Here is a 23,008-nt window from a genome sequence, read left to right on the forward strand (position 1 = left end):
CAAAAAAGACTGAGGATATGACGTCGGTCATGCGCATTTGTACCCTGACGTCCTGATGTCAGTCTAATGCGCCTTGACCGACGTCAGCCTTATACTTTGATATTCGGGCCGACAGAGGACAGCGGACTACCCAAGTATAAGGACTGCAGCAATGTGAGATGAAGAACATCAGCTCCGATTACTTTTTTACATTAAAAGATTTTTTTCAACAATGCTGGCCTTAAATTTTTTGAAGTTGCTTATACATAATAACTTCAAAATCATGGCCAGTTTAAAAGACAAAATCAATAAAATCCTGTTGAAAGATTATCACAAGATAGGTGAATGAGTTGAATACCGTTCACTTTTTTACTGACATACAAAAAGCATGAGGAGCTGATAAGCCGCAAGAATAAAAAACTCAGCAGAGATGCCGTAGCATATGAAAATGATGTCACATATGTAGACTTGTGTTACTACAAAGCGTTCAAATGAAGAAAAACCTTGGGTACAAAACAAAGCTAAAGCCTTTCGCTTTAAAAAAGCCAGGTCTGAATATCATGTGACAAGACCAAGGAAAGCTGATGCAATGTCTGACGTCAGACTACTCAGCAGAGAAGGAACTAATGCATCTGTAATGGATGTATTGCAGGCGGGAACTTCTGTTTTTTTCCAGTGGATTAATAAACAGTTTAATTCGCCTAAAAATGAGGAAAAAGACACCGGAGTCCGAAAAAAAGATTTTTTTTAGTGGAAGAAAAGGAGGGCAAGAGTCAGAGAACACGAGCCCTAAGGAGGAAAGAGCAAACAGCGTCCAATTCCTCCACGGACAATTAAATAGATATACCGCAACAGAAAACAATGTTTTAAACGTATCTACATTTAATTTAAATTGTCATCACTTGAAAATATTAAGTTTAGGTTTCAATTTTGTGCCTTCTAAACTTTAAGCTTGAAAAAAGTATACATGGTCTTTGAATTTAAATTATATATTTAAAGACACAAACAGTAGAAAACAAAGCTTCCAACACGCAGTACCAAAACGAAAAGATATTGTCCCAAAAGATAATCCAAAGAGCTTCAAAAAAGAAGAAAATAAGAAGTTATGTACCTACCATAACGTTCCATGTTAGTTGTCTTCTCGCGCCTTCTTTCTTGCTTGATGGGTTCGGAGCCGATCCTCGGCTCCGACTCGGCACTTGCTTTAGCTCGAGAACTCCTTTTACCAGCTCGAGGCAGCCCCATATCCCATGATGCAAGGCAGTAAGTACCCAGATCTCGTTTGTTGACAAAGGGCAATAACACCAAGCATAAAATACTTCCCAAAGGAAGAAGAAACTTACAGATGGAAAAAGGACCAGGCCTGAATGGTCTTTAGCATAATAGTTTCTTATACAAGGTCTGTCCAGGCCAGGGGGAAGGAGGGAGGGTCGCAAGAAAGAAGGCGAGAAGACAACTAACATGGAACGTTATGGTAGGTACATAACTTCTTAATGTTAAGTTGTCAATCACGCCTTCATTCTTGCTTGATGGGACCGCGTCCTAGCACCTCTATCCTGGGTGGCTCAATGGAACAAACTCTTGAGGACTGTAGAGCCAAAACTGGCTCTGTCCCTGGAGGCCAAGTCCAATTTGTAATGGGAAACAAAAGTGTGAGGAGTGGCCCAAGTGGCGCTGCACAAATAGTGTCCAAAGGCAGTCTAGCTTGAAAAGCTGTAGAAGTAGCTAAACTCCTAGTTGAATGTGCTTTAGGTTTTGAGCACAGCTGTTTTCCCCTGATCGTTATAAATTTCAGTGATGACCGAAGAAAGCCATCTGGACAAAGTCACTTTAGAAACAGGAAGGCCTTTTTATTATCCGCATAGGAAACAAAAAGTTGATCAGATTTTCTAAATTTTTTTGTTCTATCCAAATAATATCTAAGCTGACGGTGGACGTCAAGATAATGTAGTTTTTGTTCGGCTCTATCTGAATAGTTAGGAAAAATACAGGAGATCAATGGATTGATTCAGATTGTTCTTTGAAGCGACCTTAGGTAAAAAGGATGGATTGGTTCTCAAAGATACTCTGTCTTTGTGAAAAATCAAATAGGGGTCGAACCGAAAGAGCATGAAGTTCAGACACCCTCCTGGCAGATGTAATAGCCACTAGGAATAAAGTTTTCCAAGAAAGATATTTCAGGGAACAAGAAACAGCTGGCTCGAAGGGGGGGAAGAATCAAGGATGTCAGCACTAAATTTAGATCCCACTGAGGAGGAGGATTCCTGATTGGAGGCTTTAGTAGGAAAATTCCTTTCAAGAAGGCCCTGCAGAGCCTATGGGACATAATATTATGATCTGCTATCCCGACATGAAAATTAGAAATAGCAGCCAATTGAACTCTGACTGTGGAAGAAGAGGAGCCTGCATGAAAAATCTCTGCTAAAAAGTCCAGAACTGCCTGAACAGGGGCAGTAAAAGGATCAATATTTTGGGCCTTAGCCCAATAAGAGAAACGTTTCCATTTGCTTGTGTAAATCCTCCTGGTAGAGGATTTTAGTGAAGCTACAATGATGTCTCTAACTGGGTTAGAGATCAAAGGAAGCCTGGCTAAGGAAGGAAGTGGAGCAACCATGCTGTGAGGTTGAGAGAAGGGATTGACCGGTGCAGCTGACCGGATTGGTGAATCAGTAGATCTGGCACTGGGTCCAGATGCCACGGCTGCACCAAAAGGTGATGATGGAGGAACGGAACCAAACTTGTCGAGGCCAGTAAGGGGCAATGAGAATCAATTTGGCTCTCAAAGCGGTAGCTTTCTGGATCACCTGAGGGATCAGAGGAAATGGAGGAAGGCATAAAGAAGTCCCTGGGGCCAATCCTGGGTCAGAGCGTCTCTGGGGGATGGCCTGATAGAGGGAAGAGGCTGAAGAAGTCTGGACATTTGCTGTTTTGGGGAGTAGCAAAAAGATCGCAACATGGACGACCCCATTCCAGAAAAATCTCTTCCGCTATAGATTGCTTGAGAGACCACTCGTGAGGCATGAGGATAGCTCTGCTCAATCTGTCCGCTATAATGTTGGTTTTCCCAGGGATATGCGTTGCTACCAGAAACCGATGAGAGGAGATCGCCCATTGCCAAAGTCTGAGCGCTTCTCGACACAAGGGGTAGGACTTGGTTCCACCCTGTTTGTTGATATACCAAAGTACAGACATGTTGTCTGTGTGGACTGCAATTGTCCCTACGGGAAGAAAGTCGTTGAGGGCTTGCAACGTTAAAAGCACTGCTCTCATCTCCAGGACATTTATGTGCAGATGGTACTCGAACGGTTGCCACGTCCCATGAACCATCCTGCCCTGATAATGACCCCCCCACCCGATCAGGGAGGCATCCGTGGTGACAGTGGCTATCGGGGACGGGGGTACAAAGCACCTGCCTTGGTGAACCTGAGACGAAGTGATCCACCAAGCAAGATGTTGTTTGCATGTCTATGTCACCAGAATCTGGTGACGCATTGGGAGTTGCTGGTATGACCACTGTGTGAACAGCATCCACTGAAGGAGGCGCATGTAGAATCGAGCCAGGGGAAGAAGAGTAATGGCCGCAGCCATGAGACCTAATACCTTTAGAACCATTCTGGCCTGTACTTTCTTGCTGGCCAGAATGATCCTGACATGAGTCTGAATGTCTGAAACTCTTTGTTCTGTAAGGGTAGCTGACATCCGAACAGTGTTTAAGTTTGCCTATGAAGGTAATAAACTGGCAGGGCGATAAGGATGACTTTTCGAAGTTGATTGAGATGCCTAAATGAGAACAAAGGTCTATTGTGTAATCCCTGGCTTGTATAAGCTGATGCCTGGTGGTGGCTGACAGGAGCCAGTCGTCGAGATACGGAAACACCTGGAATCCTTGGCGTCTCAGGTGAGCCGTGACCACTGCCATGCATTTGGTGAACACTCTGGGGCTGTAGTGAGACCAAAGGGCAGGGCTCTGAACTGGAAGTGACTGGACCCCAGCCGAAAGCGGAGAAATCTCCTGGAGCGTCTGTGAATTTTGATGTGATAGTACGCATCCTGAAGATCTATCGAGCACATCCAGTTGTCCTTCTGTAAGAAGGGCAAAATTGACTGAAGAGTGACCATTCGGAATCTTGTCTTCCTGACAGACTTGTTGAGTCTGCTGAGATCCAATATTGGTCTCCAGTCTCCGTCTTTTGGGGACCAAAAGAACCTTGAGTAGATTCCGGCTCTGAATGGTCTATTGTAACTGGCTGAATGGCTCTTTTTGCAGTAGTTTTGCGATTTCTAACTCTGCAATTTCCCTTAGACCGGTGGTACATCTGGAAGGGAACTTGAGGGAAGGACTTTCCTCGAAAGGAATTATGTAACCCTTGGATATGATCGACTGTACCCATCTGTCTTGAGTGAGGGAATGCCAGGCTTCTGGGTACAGTGATAATCTTCCCCCGACTACCTCCAAGGAGGGACAGCCGGGCAACACCTCAGGGATGTTGAAAGGGCTTATCAGAGAGAGGCTCCCTGTTTCCCTGGTTCTTGGACCCCTCTGCCTCTAGAGCGGCGTCTGTTGTTGTTACCCCTCTGCCTCTAGGGGTAAACTGACCACGTGAATCCGGCGTGACTCCTTGGGATTTACGGAACCACATCTTCCCACCCTTCTGTCCTTTGGGATAAGGCCTAGAAGGGGTGGAAAAACAGACTCCAACAGCAGAAAGAGTCTTGCCGTCCTGCTCACACCTGGTCAAGGTTTCCTTCACCTGAGGGCCAAACAAAGCTGACCCATCAAAGGGAGAATTTGTGAAGGACGCCTTAAAGGGATCCGCAAAATCACAGTCGCATCCAGGCTTGGCGTCTAAGAGCCACACCTGTGCCTGCGGCTCTACTCGCTCCATCCGCAGCATAAGATATTAGCCGCATGGAGGAGTTAGCAATGGAATTGAGGGTTCCTAGCTGCGAAGCAATCTTTTCTTGAGCCCCTGCAGCTGTAGGATCCTGAACTACTTCTCCCAGCTCCTTCAGGATATCTCTCTGGAGTCTGGTGAAGTGACAAAGATAATTCAGCGAACGCATAGCAAAGGTCGCTGAGGAAAACATCCGCTTGCCGTACCTATCCATGGTCCTAGAGTCCTTATTAGGAGGATGGACGGGCACGGAAGGATCTGCAAGTTCCTTCTTGGTGGCCGCAGCCACCACCATGGCATCAGCGGGACACCCTTGGTAAGGAATTGTTTGTCACTCGGGGCAGTGATGAATTTTGAAGGCCTCCTAGGGACTGGCTCTACAGAGTCAGGAGCTGCCCACGCCTTTCGTGCAATAACCTGCATAAGGGGTCGAAGGCGGAGACACCCAGGAGGTGGAGGGCCGAGATCCAAACGCCTCTAGGTATACTGACTCATCCTCAGAGGGATTGTTGGTGGGCCAGTTTCCCCTCTGTTTCAGAAGTTCTAGGATGTCTGAGAAGGAGACATCCTCAGAGGGGATCTAGGGATCCCTCTGACTCATCAAAGTCAGTATCCAGTGACAGACTCGGGGAGTCTACATGCTTCCTCTTACAAGTCCTCTTCCTAGGAGGATCTCCCGAAACATCAGGAGAATCCTCGGAAGAGGGGAAATTCCCAATGGGGAAACCTGAGGCGGAGGATCTCTGGGTCCTGTAGCAAGAGAAGTGGCAGAGATGTCAACAGGTACTATAGAGGGAGGAGCTACGGGAACAGACTGCTGACTGATACCAGTGGCCAGTACACTCTTCATTACCTCGAATGCTCCCCTCCCAGGCAGGTCCGAGAGAACCCGCTCAAGAGCTAGGAACTCCGGGACCACCGAAGGGAAGTCTCCGAGGCAGATGTCGGAGCCGAGCTCACCAAGGCCGAGGCTCCAAGGGAAGAGCGGGCTCGGACAAGGGTCCGATGCCACTCACCCCTCGGAGGAGACCATGGAAGCCCGACCACGAATCCCTCTAAGGAAGAGGAGATAAGAGTAGAGGCTGAAGGAACAGAAGGGGTATCCGTCCTCCAGCCGTAGCAGTAACCATGCCGAAGACTCCAACTGCAAACTCTGGGGTAGAGTTGAAGGAGGAACTGTAACGGGTGTGGACTAACAGTCGTCTGCTGAGACGGACTGTGTAACATTTGGGCCAGTACCTGTGACTTGAGTAATCTACTGACCACTCTCTCTAGGTCATGATCTGACAACCTGGATGACCTTGAAGATCGGCTCCGACGGCTCCGTTCCGATAGAAGAGGCGGCCGAGCCGAAAGTAGCGGCACCAGGGAAGGAGCCCTCGACCTCTTCCAGGAAAGACCCCTCGGAGCCGATACTACAGATCCTGTCGGCGCCGACTTCCGGAGCCGACAGAACATCTCGATGAATCGGCTCCAGCCGAGCCGATACAGCCACCAAAGTAACGGTGTCGGAGCCGATCGGAGCCGACACCGATGCCTGTGCCACATGGGTGTCGGAGCCGATCGGAGCCGACATCGAAGTGGTCAAAATAGGTTCGGCACCGATAGCCATCGGTGCCGAGTGCTTTGTAAGCCAGAATCGGCTCCAGCGGAGCCGATCTCGACTCACGCAGTCGGGCCGAGGCCGCAGGCTTAGGAACAGAAGCCTGGGCCTTGGAAACTCTTGCTGGTTTTGATGGAGCCGACTTAGCGGAGAGCCCTCCGGCTTAAGAAGGCCCCTAAGAACCAGTTTGTTATGTCTCTCCTGCAGGACTCTCTGGCTGAAGGAGTGACAAATAGCACAGGAGTCCTGCAGGTGAAGAGGGCCCAGACAATACAGGCAAGAAGTGTGACCGTCTGTCAGAGACATCTTCTGACAGCACGAGTCACACTTCTTAAAACCTGAGACCCTCTCCTTTGACATGGTAGCGAAAAACACACACACACACACCAGTCAAATTTAACTTAAATAAATACCAAAAGGTATTCTACAAAACCAATACACACACCCTAACAGGGGGGGGATGGGAAGGGTTTTTAAGATACACTAACAAAAAATAAAGGAGACAGGGATTTCTGTCAGAAAGGGAATAAAATAAGTTTAAAACTATCAAAACAAGGTTTTTAGTAAAAGGGGCTTAAAACTCACAAAAGTGAAAAACTTACCAGGAGCTGGTAAAAGAAGACCTCCCAAGCGGCAAACGAGATCTGGGTACTTACTGCCTTGCATCATGGGATATGGGGCTGCCTCGAGCTGGTAAAAGGAGTTCTCGAGCTAAAGCAAGTGCCGAGTCGGAGCCGAGGATCGGCTCCGAACCCATCAAGCAAGAATGAAGGCGAGATTGACAACTTAACATCAGGTTTATTTAGCGCTTTCGGAAGGGTTAATACCCCTCCTTCCTCAGAAAAAAGATACAAACACAAAATCCAAGTTGCACTACTATTTAAATTAATTAATGTCAGGTGATCGATCTCACTCGTGAATTCAATGAGGCAACTATTGCCTAGCAACCAGATGCATACTTGTTTAAACAAAACATACAAAAAGAGGGTCTATATTACATATAAAAAATATATGAAAAAATGTAATATAAAAATATAATAATATAAAAATATAAAAATATATACAAACATTCAATGCCTATACACAACCTAACATACTAAATATATAATAAAAGCTCATATGGGCATAATAGGTGCTAGTCTTCTACTCTAAACATTAAAAATACTACACTAAATGCCTAACAACAATAAGGTGCCAAAGTCTAACCAGGGTTTACTTAACTACCATTATTTCTGATAACCAAAAAGTTGCAAAAGAAGCATTCACACAGAATGGATCTTTTCAACCGCAAATTAAGTTAACTAAGTATTAAATTCTAATAAACTATCTTTTTAATGCCAATTTCTTTAAAATAGATGTTATAGATAGGTGTTCATTTAGTCCTGGGGAAAAATAAGCCACCGTCCTTATTTGCCAATACAACTCCTCCATTTCGAGTTGAACTTGCCAAGGACCTACGAGTGGGGCATCATCCACCTGTTTCAGTATAAAAAACTGAAAATGGTGATTTGGGTATCTAATAATGTGGCAAGCTAAGGCGTTAGTGGGTTCCTTCTTACCAATGGCATAATTGTGTTCATACATCCGCTGTTTTAACTTGCGCTCTGTCTTGCCGATGTAGAAGGCTTGACATAGTATACAATTAGCCACATAAACTATTGCCCTAGAATTGCAATTATATTTACCATTCGCTCTATATTCAATATTGTTAATTTTAACAGAGGATCCCTCATTAATAAATTTGCATTGTTTGCAAAAGCCACATTTACTCATACCAAAGGCTGAAGTTCTCACCTTAGGTTTTCCGACTTGCAAAAGGGTTTTTAAATTAACTCCTCTTCTAAATGTAATTTTTGGAGGTGCTTCAAACTGTTCATGAAGTTCCTTATCGTTTGATAGGATTCTCCAATTTTTATATTTAAAGACATCCCGCTTAAGGCAACAAAGTATATAAAGTCTTCATGTTACAACCCAACCCTAGTACACACCATTAAAGTATTTGAATCTGCTTGTGAGAATGAAATAAGAAAATATATGGGAAGGGGCATTAATAATGAAAACATTTATCATAATTTAAGGAAGAGAGAAAAGCATTAAAAGAAATACAAGAAAACAATAATATCAGGGTAATGAAAAGTGACAAAGGGGTTACCTTAGTACTAATGAACCAGGATGTATATACTGCCTGTATAGAAAAGATGTTAAGCAACATTGTTGAATATAAACTTGTTGACATGACTGAAGTAGCTAAAAGCTACAAAAGTATTTACTCTTTTCTTTTTGACAATTTAATGGATGGAAATTTTGACAAGGAAGTTTATGATTTTTGTCATACTGACAATCCTAAACTAGGTACTATCTTTGGATTCCAACAGTACACACGAGCTCTCCCCCTTTTAGGCCTATAGTGTCTGCCCTCAATTATATTACAGAGGGTATTTCTCTACTAGTGGATTCTATATTAAACCCACTGGTTCAGAAAATGAGTTCTTATTTAAAAGACTCATGGAACTTCCTGAATTGTGTAAGGAATTATATGCAAGTGCCAGTTTTTGATCCATCTAAACATGTTATGTTTTGTATTGATGTTGTTTCACTTTTTAGTTTTATCCCTCATTGTGAAGGTGTAGAACATGTTCAAGAGTTTTTAAGCAACACTACCATGTATAGTAGTCAAAGTAATTTTTATTGTGAATTAATTGACGTTTTGTTAAACAATTTTTTCACATTTAACAAAAAAGTGTTTAAACCAATTCGGGGGGTGGCTATGGGGTCCCCCGCAGCCCCATCATTTGCAAACACAGTGATGGGTAATTGGGAACATACAGTATTAAAACCTTTAATAAATGAATATCGCATTGTATTTTTCAAAAGATTTATTGATGATTTGTTTTTTATCATGGTTGGAGATGCTAAAAAAGCAAAACATTTTCTGGACTAAGTCAGATTATTTAAAATTCACCTGGGGCATGTGGGATTACAAAGTAATTTAGATGTAACTTTACAGTAGGATTCAAGTTTAGATAAGCTTATTAGTGAAAGTATCTTTCAGATAAATTCTACTAACAGCTATTTGCATTATACTAGCCTTCACCCACGGCCTATAAAGGATAATATCTCAAAAGGACATCTAATACGAGCTAGCCGAATGACTAGTGAGATGGGGAATTTTTTTTAAAGAAAGTTGAATTTATTACGTGTCTATTTAAAATAGAGGGTATAGTGAGAAGTTGTTAAAGAGACATGTAGAACACATTTTGAGTAGGGGGGACACACATTACCCAGCTATTCTTAATCAAGGATTATTAACATCTAAGAAGGACAGCAATAAAAATAAAGAAGTATTTGAGACTTATTGCTGTCTAGAAATGACTACAAATAGTAATGGAAGATTTCAGAAGGGAATAAAGAGTTACAAGTAGTTGGGACCTAGCCAAAGTTTATCAAAATAATAGTAATTTGAAAAACATTTTCGAGAGAGAGAAAAATAAGTCAGCTTGTAATATGAATCCAACTCAGAAAAAGTGGGGTATGTACAAGTGTGGTAGTTGCAACATTTGTAGATATATATCAGAATGCCCTTTTATTTTTTTAGAACATCTCATCTGCCTTATACCCTTAAAAGTTCCTGGACATTTTAATTATAAAAGAGTAAAAGTATTATTTATACAGGTGTTTGTGCATGGTGTGGGGACTACTAGGTCTTTAGGTGTAAGAATAAAAAAATATATAGTATTAAAAAACAAGATAAAACAAATGCCTTTTATAAGCATACCATTAAATGACCAGAATATAAAAAAAATGCATTTTCTATCCTGGTACAGGGAACCAATGAGAGGTGGCAATTTTAAAACCCATCTTGAACAAAGAGAAACCCTGTGGCAAATTAAATTGTAATAAAAGGACCTGGCATAAATGATGCTGTCAAAAGTAAATGTTTTTTAAAAGACCGAAGAGTCCATATACGGAAATAACTTTTATTTTTTTTTAAATTAAGATGAAATAATTGTTTAATTGAAGTTATGTGCTTATTGGTGGATGGAAATTTATAGTATTTTTAAACTGTGGAGTGTTGCTCGTTTATTACATTCTGATGAAGTTTTTGTACGAAAGCGTGGATTAAAAGTTTTATTACACTAAAAACTGAGTGGAGTACACTTTGCTTTCTGTTTTCTCCAGTTCCTGGATTTGGTATTTGTTTTATTCTGGATAGTTGGCTCTTTTTCTGGCGTAATGTGGATAGACGGAGGTATAGCAAGGCCACTGTTTTTAGTCAGGAGGTTGGCACACTGAAGCAGCACTTTATATTTTCCTCTCGTTAGACTATTCAGCAAAGTAAACGAGTGTCACCTTGGCAAAAAGGGATACAATTAAAACAGGAAGAAAAGTCAAACTTGATTCTAAGTAGTACTATGTGGATAAAGAACACTGAAGGGTACGCATAAAGAAACAGACCTAAATTACGGAAGAAATGCATTACGGAAGAAATGCATTTACTTTCTAAGTCTTCGAATTTGCTGTCCTGCAACAGCACTTTGTCAGCTGCCTGTTCAGATGATAGGCAGACAGATCTGTTTCTGGTACACCCCACATCATGGTCATACCATAAAAGGTAGCCTGTATAGTATCCATTCATAGAGGCTGCCAAAGAACTGATCAGCATATCTGCCAAAAAGAAAAGGGATGGAGGCAGCATCATACTTGCCTCTACAGCTCCCAGGACTACATGGTCAATCTGCCCAAGCAGAATGAACAGGTGCATCACTGCTTGTTTTTCACCGTATGACTGTAGAGTTGTCCATCTTTATCCTAGGACTGTAGAGTTGTCCATCTTTACCTGGAAAGCCCCCTCCATTAAGGCAGGTGAAAGCTTTCAGGGCCAGGACAATCACAATCATCTCTTTTACATGAATTTTATTCTCATCCCATCCTCCCAAGCTCCCTGAACCTGAAGGGCTCCCTCATAAGCCATCCTAAGTATGAGCAATTCGTGGCAAGAGTCAATGTGGGTTGGGATGCTTTGAAGGACACTCCTAGTTCTGACAGCATTGTTGTACCCACACAAAATCTCCCTTATAACACATGGAAGTGGGAAGTTGGTCTCCAAGGAATGAGGAATCCTCAGGTACCATTGAAGCTTTTTCTTGTGCAGGCAGGCAAGTGGCATCATTAGAATAAAAGATGCAATGTAACCCAAGAGCCTGAACACAGTGGCTGAAATTTCCCTTAAGTTTCAAAATGTTTAAGAAGTAAAGTGTGACGTGGTTCACTCTGCCATCTAGGAGGAAGGCTCTGCAGAGGGTGGTATCCAAACAGATCCCCCAAGAATACCAGGTCCTTTGAGAATGCCATGTTCCACTACTGCTCTGCCGACAGTGAAACCCATATTCCAGAAACAATTCAGAGTCAGTTCCACAGCCTTAAGAATCACTACTACAAACTACACCAAGCTGAGACAACAGTCTAAATACAATTAAAATTTTGATATCCTTTGTCCCACAATAAGTCATTACTGAAATCAGACATTTTGGAAAGACTGAGTGCAGCAGACAAGCCAGAAAGATAGTGATGTGAACAGGAAACCCCCCCCCAAAAAAAATAAATGGGGAATTTTCTATGGTTTCCAGCAACAGGGATAAGAAGGTGTTTACCCTTTTGTCCTTGAGGTCCAGATTGCCCGAGGCCCTGAAGAGGGAGGAGTGGTAAACTTTGGAGAATTCACATTTTGACATTTTAGTACTACTTGACAGGTTTTTATGAAGGGTCTCCATGTGCCTTCTTTTCTTGGAACTAAGAAGAGCCTGAGTAGAACCCTCATCCTTCCTTTCCAGATAGGACCTTTTCTATGGCCCCAGATTACAACATTTCTTCTAAAACTAAGGCATGAGGCTCACACCTTATCATTTGGGACAGATGAAATGTTGCAGTTTGGAACCTTTTGGAACTGTAATTTGTAACCTTCTTTTAGGAAGTCTACAGCCCACTGTTCTTGGGTGTTTTCCCAGTTTCTAACATAGATCAAGAGCCCTTCAATTTTCCTGGAGGGAGACTATCAGGAAAATAGGGGAATGGGGGAAGGACCAGCCTGGCTGGGTCACAGCTGATCTTTCCATGGGTCTCAGCTACGAGGGTCCCCAAACTCATTCCCGTTTGTATTTGCTCTTTTTCCCTTTGTCAGGACAATCACTAGTCTGTTGGGGGTGTAAGGATCACATTTTGGCTGGGTAATTCCTACTGAACTTAAGAAATTGAGCCCCCCAAAAAAGTTACTTAACTTGGGTAGTCTTGTCCTCTTACTCCAATTTCTTGAAAACTTAAGCAGAGGGGTCCAAAGAGGAGGTTCTTGTTCAGACGCACACATGGGAGTTCCATCTTTACATGGTCTTCAGTAACTGCCCTCAACTAGGCACATCTCCAAACATAACCTGTAGCTACTGTCCTGCACAATCCATTGGCTGCATAAGTCACACTTCTAAATAGTGTTTGTCAAAGAGAAAAGAAAGCCATCAAACTCAAACATTTCTTGTTTCAGATCCCTACCCTACATCCACTCTGCCTAAGTTGTCATATTTTCCAGTACAAATTGTTAGTAGGAGAGCATGCCAGATGGACAATTCAAGGTTCTGGATAATAGGATTGCAGAAGAATACATCTTTTTCATTTAATCTGTTGATTATGCTACCTCTCTCTCCGTCATTATACATAGGGTTCCTGGATAAAGACAATAGGGGAGTTCTTGGCCCAATAAGCTCTGTATCTTGAGATGGACCTCTCAATATTCTGTTGAAAAACTGCCTTCATTCTATGAAAGCAATCCCTAAAGGTGAAGTCCACTGAAAGGCAGAGAAAAGGGTGCCCTAGACATTTCATTCATAATATCTGGCCTACATGAGCCAACTCATCTGCCACTTTTAGAAGGGGCCCAAGACACCACTAGTATTTCTGATGTGGCCTTATGTTTCATAAAAGACATAAAAACATCATCCCGTTCAACCAATAAATCAGTGGAAGCCCAGAAAGTGGAAGTAGCTGAGAGAAGCTGGCAGGCACCAGTTTAGTCTCCAGTATCTTGTGCTTTCATGCTTCGGGAACAACCACCTTGGACATCTTGGATCACAGGTGAGGGGCTGAGACCTCGATCCAGTCTTCAGGAGTCTCCATCAAACTAAAATTCTGGGGGATCTCCCCTTTTCCTTAAGTAATGAGGACATAAGCATCTGTTCTGATTCAGTCTCCATTTTTTTTATAAGTATAAAAATCTGATACAAGTATGTATTTTTTTTTTGTTCTGTTTCAGTGAAATTTAACTATCTTGTGCTCTACTGTCAGGTGGAACACTAAGCCTAGCCTCAGAGGTATCAACATACCTCTCACCCACTAGCCACTCCAAAGTGCAGTAACCTCTTTTCCTGATTATATATAAATTTACCTATCACTATTGGATGGACAATTTCCCAAAGTCTGTCCAGCCAGCTTGGTCGATATGGCATCCTGAGGCAGTGTAACAACTGCCTCATGTTCACAGACAATCTTTTACTCCTAGTCCACACAAACACAATGTGAGTGAGATCAATCTATATTAAGAACCTTGAATCCATACTTTCTCACACACCAGTCAGTACATATGACAATGAGGGGGTTGCCGACATGCACAACTCACATCCTTCCCCATTCAAACCCACATCACACATACCTACACATGCGAAGGTCCTCACCAGAAACATACCTAAACACCAGAGACCTCCCAAATACAAATACGCTACACAATATTTCCTCTGCAAAACACATTACACAATAGCTCACACACCAGTGTCTCACCAGTCAAACCCTTAAGGCAAAACAGAAAATCAAACACATTAGTCAAAGGAGATTATGTCATGAGACACACTGATGTCCCCTCTCACCAGGCTGGACAAGGAAAAGGTCATGGTCAGCTGTATCAGATGCCAAAATACACTACACGACACATGCACTCAAGTCTCTCAACAACGGGTACTGTTATGACTCTGTCATAGTCCATGTTGATGTGAAAGATTTGAGACATACCTCTCTGGACTACATGAAGAGAGACATGACCGAGTTCTCGGACTGTGCGTCTCAGGCAGGTATGTCCCTAGCCTTAAGCAGCATTTTACATTCGCCTAGGATGATGCCTCAATACAAACAGAAAATGACCGACTTTAACTGGCTTAGCTTCTGGTGTCATTCTAAGGGGATCCACTATCTGTCAGCCTGGGAAAACATGATTGACAGACCGCAATGCTTTGCCAGAGATGGTCTTCATCTGTCACCCCTGGAATTTCAGCTACTGGCCAAGGCTCTTGCCACCCTCATAGTGCCTTTTTAGGCAGTGCCTCAAGGACAACATTTCCAATGTAAAAACTCCATCTAAAACAACCTCAAGGTTATACTGCTAAACGCTAGGTGTCTCAACATGAAACTGCACTCGCTAGAAGCTGTCCTCACTTTGGAAGACGCAGACATCTGACCACAAATCGGTCTCATTCAAATTAATTTTCACACCTTACCCCCCCCACTAGCAGTAACGAAACTAAAAAAATTCTCCAAAGCAGATTATAACCTCTTACGGGATGGTATAATTACCTTCACTGCACCTCCTCCCTTATATGGAACTGGCAACTATTCAGAGCTCTACACCAATGCTTTATATGAACATCTGTATACCTGCATTGACTTGTCCATACCCGAGAGCCCCAAAACAAGCTCCTCAAGGAAGAGCAAACCTGCCTGGTGGACAACTGCCATTAACAGGCTTTACAATAAGAGGAAGAAATTGCTGTCAAAATCTAAGAGGGAACGAGCCCTCCTAAACTGGAAACACTCCCTCCTCAGCTTAAACAAGCAAATAAGACTTCTTGTGAAGTCCTCCAAAGCAAACTAGGAGTCCAAATTAGCTTTCTCAACAAACGATAACCACAAGGCATTCTATAATTACATCCTTAACCTACAAGGAAAGGCCCAGATTTGTGCCAAACTGGTAGTTAATGATACCACATACACTTGAGCCTGTGGACACAGCTAACCTGTTGGCTAACAGGTTCTATGAAAACTTCACTCCCCTGTCCCCGACACACACAGCCCATGACATCCCTACCACCAGTTTCCTACCTTGTATCTCTCAAGAGCAGGTTTGTAAATGCCCTCTCTAAAGCCAAAAACACAGCATCTGTGGGACTTGATAACATCCCAGGCTACGTCCTAAATTGACTCAAACATGAATTAGCAATACCATTGGGTACTCTTTTCAATCATAGTCCAAGCATTGGCTTCTTACCAACTGAATGGAAAATGGCCACCGTATTGCCCTTGCACAAAGGTGGTGCTTCCAAGGACACCAGAACTACAGACCTAATTAGTTTGATTAGCCTTACCTGGAAGGCCATGGAACGAATCATCATGGACCTCATCAACAAAGATGCAGGTAATCTCCAAACACTTGACCCTACTCAGTTTGGATTTGTCAAAGGGAGATCATGCCTATTAAACCTGGTGGACTTCGAGACAGTCACCAAGGCCCTGGACGAGGGGAAACCATCTGTGCACACAGCCTACCTAGAATTAGTCAAGGTGTTTGACACTTTCCCCCCACTCAGGAATCGCTGACAAACTCACCCAACTAGGCATCACCTTTATATCATTAGATGGATTGCCAACTAACTCACTGATAGAATGCATACAGTCAAAACAGGGGAATCCACCTTCAACAGGTGTTCCACACACAGGGATCAGTCCTGGGACCTCTACTGTTTGGAATCTATTAATCCGAAGTACAACCAAAAACTAAAGGGCTGTGGCTGACTAAGTCTGCTGATGACTGCAAACTGGGAACGGTTATAGAATCTCCAAATGACGTCAACATTCTACAAGAGGGTCTTGCACAAATAAATGATTGGTGCCAAAGTCATGGCCTTAAAATCAATTCAAAAAATGCATTACCATTCCTTTCAGTAAAAGCAATGTTCCTACTAACTACCACAGCAATAGCAACACCTTAAGTACGCCCTCAGTGGCGAGAGACCTGGGTACACAAAGTTGACAGCAAACATACATTTGACCACCTTGTCTCCACAGTGGTAAGAAGGGCATTCTACAGTGCTCATGTCCTTAATAACAGCATTGCCTCCAGAAAAAAAGTTATAACCTCCATGTACTCTTCCCTCATCAGGCCAATAATAGAGTACAATGCCCTTTTTGGTATGTACCTGTCTAAGCACCTGCAGCAATTGGAGAAACTACAAAGGTTCCTCACAAGGAAAATTCAAGGTCTTCAGCATCTGTCCTATGGGGATCCTCTGAAATCACTGTCACTTTATTCAGTTTCATACTGACTACTCACAGGTGATCTCTGCCTTGCATACAAGTCAATCTCTGACCCTGCTTTACTGGAAATGCTGCATATCCATAAGTCAAACGGTACACAGTTTACTCTCTCTAAAGACATTAACCTGGCATGTAACATTAATAAAACCTGTTGGAGGGATAGACTGGTCTCAAAGAGGTTACCATACCTTTGAAAAAGACTCAACTTCATATCAAACAGAGCACTTCTTTGGCCCTCTTCAAACGCAATCTGGATGACTGGATGGGAGAATGTAAATTCTGCCTGGGGGGGGGGGTCCACCGGTGTCACTCTTGGACACGAGCAATACGTGCCGATTATGGTAATAAGGGTAAGAACCTGGCTAGGCTTGCAAGGGCCCTAGGGCCATTAGCCTTGTAACTTCCTATGATCCTATGAAACAGAAGGGCCTTTGGTCTCAGCAGACACAAGAGAGATGCCATTCCAGGACAGCATGCGAGACACTGGTTGTGTAGTAACCTGCAAAGCAGTCTAGCCAGCAGCCTCTGCCCAGAGGGACTCTAAAGTAGAGGGCGGCAAAAGAACTTCTCTGCACTCAGAGTTGCCAGGTCCAGGGAAGACTGAGCATATCCCGTTGGAGGACTCCGTCTCCTGAATCTTCCCTCCGTTTCCATTATAAAAGAGTGCTGCCTTTTTTGCCAAAAGAAAGTGCAGTTACAAACAAACATAATTAGGAGTGTATACCAACAAAGCACCAAAAACATACTATTAAGTCAACAAATGGTACAGAAAGTACACAGAGTTACAAGTACCACTGTGGTATCAAGAATCTTACATTGACAGCACAATTTGATAGCATAATGCTTCAAGTAAACAAGATAGGCACACAGAAAATACATTTTAAGTACAGACACATGGCTTCTACATGTTCCAGGACATTCTCTTAAAGGAAATTGCATATTAATAATTTTAGTTTGTGGTTCAGACAAGACAGGGAAAAGGCTCAGTAAAAAGAGAGAAACCATAGGTTTTGTATGAATACCCTGTATTCGGTAGCAGTTCCCACTTCTCCAGACATAAATGCTTACAGATCTCAGTATGTGCAAGTCTGCATGATGTGACAGGATGAACTCTGAAGGATAAGACCTGGCCAAAATCTAAAAATATCACAGGGTAAAGATGAACTGTTAAGCTAGCGCACACGTATCTGGTTGTCATTACAAAGACCTGGGCCTACAGACTAGAAAGAAAAGTCCCTCTTAGCAAGGTGAGAAAGTCAAACATAAAGTGGTGGAGTTATAGTAGAGAAGAAGAAGAGTTTACATTGTCAAGGGATTTCAGTCAAGTACAGCGGAAAAAAAAATGCATAACATTAAGCACAATGATTAAAAAATAAATAAATAAATAAAATAAGCACGGAACACTTAATAAAAACGGTCTGAAATAAAACCTCTTATACCAAATAAATTCTACCACACTATTGATCAAAACTAAAGCACTCACCTTCTCTGCTGCACCTGGATCACCACCAGTGAAGAAATCAGTCTTGCGTCTCAGGAAGCTGAAGAATGTGTTTACCAGCTGCAAAAGCGAGTAATTTTCACTTTAATTACAAGGCCAAAATTCTAGGCAAGTATTCACAAGAACCAATAATTTGTTTTACCCAGTTACAAGTTAACTGTAAACCATCAATCTCTGAACTTCATACTACACCCACCAACTATTAACCAAATAACTTCATCAAGCCATTCCAGCGACAGCAGGCAAGGTCCACCCAGGACTTAATTCTGCCTCAAATGGATTTTCTCCCCACCCCACTGAGGTCTCCATTCCCTTTGTTGGTTAATTTAAAACTGTGAATTAAAGTACACTCTCGAAAGGGACTCCAATGAAAGCTAGCAGTTATGCATTCATGTATACATATGTACGTATGCACACACATTCATATAGAAGAGAACATAAAGTATAGTTCGTTACGTAATCATATCTGAACACTAGATATTCAAGTCATCACTACTGCAGTAGTCTTACACGGGTGATATCCCTCAAAGGGTAAGAATCAGCCTGCTTCCAAAGCTTCAGTGCACCTTCCACGCACACAGACCACTTGGCAGCTCAGGCTGAGCAGCCTAAAATACACAGGTTAAAGCACCAAGCCCTTCAGAGCTTTCATGCCAACAGACAGGGAGGCTAAGCCCTAGAGGACATAGCTAGGAGTAAAAAATTATATACACTACAGCCTGGCACAATTAAAAAAAAACAAAAAAGGGGGTAGGAGCAGCTACTGCAGCAGTGATCATTTGAAAATCTACTGTTATGCCAAGTTTACTTACACAACTGTGCTATACCATTATACTGATCACTGCTGCAATAGTGCTAGCTATACAGGTAAATTACCCTTACAACACTTGGAAGGTGGAAGGTGAAAGGTTCAAGATTCCCAAGAGAATGGGCCTACCAAAGTCTGACCTAGACCTAAAGAAGGAAACAAGCCTGTAGTGCTTTATAAAATGTACAGAGGACCAAGTTCCTGCTGCTATCCAACCCTTTCCAAAAAGCCACAGATGAGGGAAAAACTTTACTGAAGTAGGCCCTGACCCAGACTGGAAAAGTTTTTGTGGTGAATAGCAAAAGGTAAAAGCTTAAGATAACCACTTGGAACGGGTCTGTTTTGACATAGGTAGTACCTTCAAAAGAAAGGAACAACTGATCAAAAGTACGGAAAGATTTTATTCGGTAAAGATGCTGCCTAAGTTGCCTAGGGGCATCCAAGGTATGTAGTATCCTTTCACCAACATCTTCTTAAAGCAACCATATGTGGAAAATTAGATAGCATTGACTCACTATAAGAGCTTGCAGTTCAGATTATTTTCCTGCAGAGGTAAGAGCAATCAATAAAAACAGTTGTCCATGTTAAGAACCTCAAGTCAGCCTGATGAGCTGGTTCAAATGGAGCAAGTGTTGGGATCTTAATTTTGTGTTAGAGAAACTAAGGAGGAACAACCAGTTTTCTTGGAGGTCTCTAAATGCAAAACCCATTTCAGAAACATTTTGACATAAAAATGCACAGAAAAATGGAATTCATGGCAGAGATGATGAAATGGTCTATAAATAAACCTTGGAGGAGTAAGAAAGGGCAAAGAACAGTAACTCTCAAATACTGTGAGCCTAGAGAAATAACCCTCTCCTCCTACCACCCAACACTACAACCTGTGAGAGATGCACTTCTATAGCCAAACTGGAAGCAAAGCTCTCTTCACCCAAGACTGGACTAGACAGTCAAGAGGAGAAGGTAAACACTTGCACCACACCACACTCATCACATAGTCCCTCAAAACCTACACCACCAAAACACACACATAGAAACACAAAACACACACCTACATTCGCGGAGGCTCTCAATAAAAACTTGCCCAAGCATCAGGGACATCCAAAGCATAAACGCAAGCAAACTACACCCCCCAACACAACCCAAATGACACATAGCCCACAAACGCAGTGCGCCACTCAACCACAGCCCATAAGGCATAACAACGTACCCAACGCTCTAGTCATAGGTGACTCTATAGTCAGGCAAACTGATGTTCCACTCACTAGACTAAACAAGGAGAAAGTTACTGTCAGCTGCCTGTCAGGTGCCAGGATCCGCCACATAACGCATGCACTCAGGTCACTCCACAATAAGTACAAATATGACACTGTCACTGTCCATGTTGGTATGAATGACCTGAGACGTACCTCCATGGACTACATGAAAAGAGACATGGAGGAGCTCTCCGATCTTGTATCCCAGGCAGGTATGACCCTAACCCTGAGTAGCATCCTGCCATCACCCAGAATGATACCACAGTACAAGGAAAAAATGATTGGACTTCAACAGTTGGCTAAACTTCTGGTGTCATTCTAAGGAGATCCAGTATTTGTCTGCCTGGGACAACATGATCGACAGTCCACGATGCTTTGCCAGAGATGGCCTGCACCTGTCGCCCTTAGGATTCCGGATACTGGCTAAGGCTCTTGCCACCCCTATAGTGCCTTTTTTAGGCAAAGTTCAAATGACAAATTCACCACCGTAACAGGTACAAGCAAGCAAAATCTGAGGTTAATGCTACTCAATGCTAGAAGTCTAAACCTCAAAATGCACTCACTCGAGGCACTCCTTAAAATGGAGAACATTGACATCTGTGCAGTGACAGAGACCTGGTTCAAAGCTCCAGAGAGCACCTCTGCATTACCAGGCTTCAATTCATACCACACCTTTCGGCCACCTAACCCAGAAAGAAGCACTAAAGGCAGAGGTGTGTCCATATTTCATTAAGGATATCCACACCTCCAGGCTAGTTGCACAGCATAATGCATCCGAGATTATCCAAGTGCAACTAACTCTGGGCAAGACCGCAATCCAAATTGTAGCTTGCTACAGACCCCCACCATGCCCCAGGATTCACACTCCTCATTTCTTGATACACTGGAAAGTATTAGGGTACAACCCAACACCCTAATAATGGGCGATTTCAACTACCCCACCATTAAATGGGAAAACTACTCCTGTACCAACTCTTTTGCTCAACGTTTTCTAGAATTCATAAATTCCAACGCCTTGGATCAACATATTCACACCCCTACCAGGGACAGCAATATCCTAGACCTGGTCATTACCAACATGGGAAACCGGTGTTCCACACCAGAGGTCAATTCCTCGTTGGTCAGATCCGACCACAAGCTAATCAGCCTATACATCCACATCCCACCCCCAGCCCCAATTAGGGAAACCATCGTAAAAAACTTCTCCAAAGCCAGCTTCACACTTTTTAAGAGAGAAGTGGCAAACTTCATGACACCCATGCAGACGGACAATAGAGGTAGGACTGCCGAATCCTACACAAATGCACTTTATATGCACTTACACGACTGCATGGATCATGCTATCCCTAATAGAACCAAGATGTTATCCTCCAAAAAAAGGAAGCCAATCTGGGGCTCCTCTGCCATAAACAAACTCGACAAAAGAAGAAAGAAACTGTTGCAAAAAAGAGTAAAATCCTATGACTGGAGGAACTCCCTGGTCAACCTCAGTAAGAAGTTGAGATCCTCATAAAATCCTCCAAAGCTAGTTATGAAAACAAAATTGCCACCAACTCTAAAGACAACCCCAAAGCATTCTATAGCTATGTCAAGAATCTAAATGGGAACACTCAAATCTGCTCAGAGTTGCAGCACAATAGCACTAAATATACAGAACCAACTGATATTGCCAACATCCTAGCAGATAGGTTCAGTGCTAACTTTACCCCCCTCTCACCCCCTAGAGGGCCCAACCCATCTCTATACCGGAAGAATGCAAAGTTCCTATAATCATGGCTGCACAGGTAAAAAATACACTCTCCAAAGCCAAGAACACAGCATCCATGGGACCTGACAATATCCCAGGCTGCATTCTGCACGAACTACAGAATGAACTGGCACCCTAAGTACCATGTTCAATCATAGCCTCACCTCAGACTTTGTACCCACTGAATGGCGCACCGTGACGGTTATCCCATTCCACAAAGGGGTAGCCACGACGGACCACGGGAACTACCGCCCCATTAGCCTGACGAGCCTGGTCTGCAAGGCCATGGAATGTATCATCATGGAATGTATCATCGTGGAACTCATAAACAAAGACATTGGTAATCTCCAAACTCTGGACCCTACCCAGTTTAGATTTGTAAAAGGCAGATCATGTCTCCTAAACCTGATTGACTTCTTTGAAGCAGTCACCAAAGCCATAGATGATGGTAAAATGGTTCACACAGCTTATCTAGATCTCTCCAAGGCTTTCAACACCATCCCCCACTCTGGAATTATAGATAGGCTCACTAAACTAGGTATAAATCCCTATTTCACATGATGGGTTGCCAACTGGCTCACAGACAGAACCCATACTGTGAAAGCAGCGGATTCCAAATCAGACATCAGACCAGTTACAAATGTCATACCACAGGGTTCAGTCCTGGGTCCTCTCCTGTTTGGTATCTACTTCTCTGAAGTGCAGGCCAACAAAGAAGGTCTTTGGCTAACAAAGTTTGCAGATGACTGCAAACTAGGAGCCATAATCGAAACTCCTAACGATGTGGACAAACTACAAAAGGGCCTCACTGAGACAGATACCTGGTGTCAAAGCCATGGCCTGAAGCTCAATGCCAAAAAGTGTATTGTCATCCCCTT

At 43.0% G+C, this 23,008-nt stretch overlaps 1 protein-coding gene across 1 annotated transcript in view; it reads right to left on the reverse strand.

Annotated features, from left to right (window-relative positions):
• The window catches only part of NUDC (nuclear distribution C, dynein complex regulator), a gene marked incomplete in the record, with an annotated part of 611,459 nt that extends 592,676 nt beyond the window's left edge, over positions 1–18,783 (reverse strand). The window contains 2 exon segments of the mRNA XM_044089579.1: positions 18,302–18,401; positions 18,776–18,783. Of these exon segments, the coding sequence (XP_043945514.1) occupies positions 18,302–18,401; positions 18,776–18,783 (108 nt within the window).
• Between the last annotated feature and the right edge of the window lie 4,225 nt (positions 18,784–23,008).

The sequence above is a fragment of the Protopterus annectens genome, chromosome 1.part1 (genome assembly GCF_019279795.1).
Source record: "Protopterus annectens isolate FY-2018-M chromosome 1.part1, PAN1.0, whole genome shotgun sequence".
NCBI lineage: Eukaryota > Metazoa > Chordata > Ceratodontiformes > Protopteridae > Protopterus > Protopterus annectens.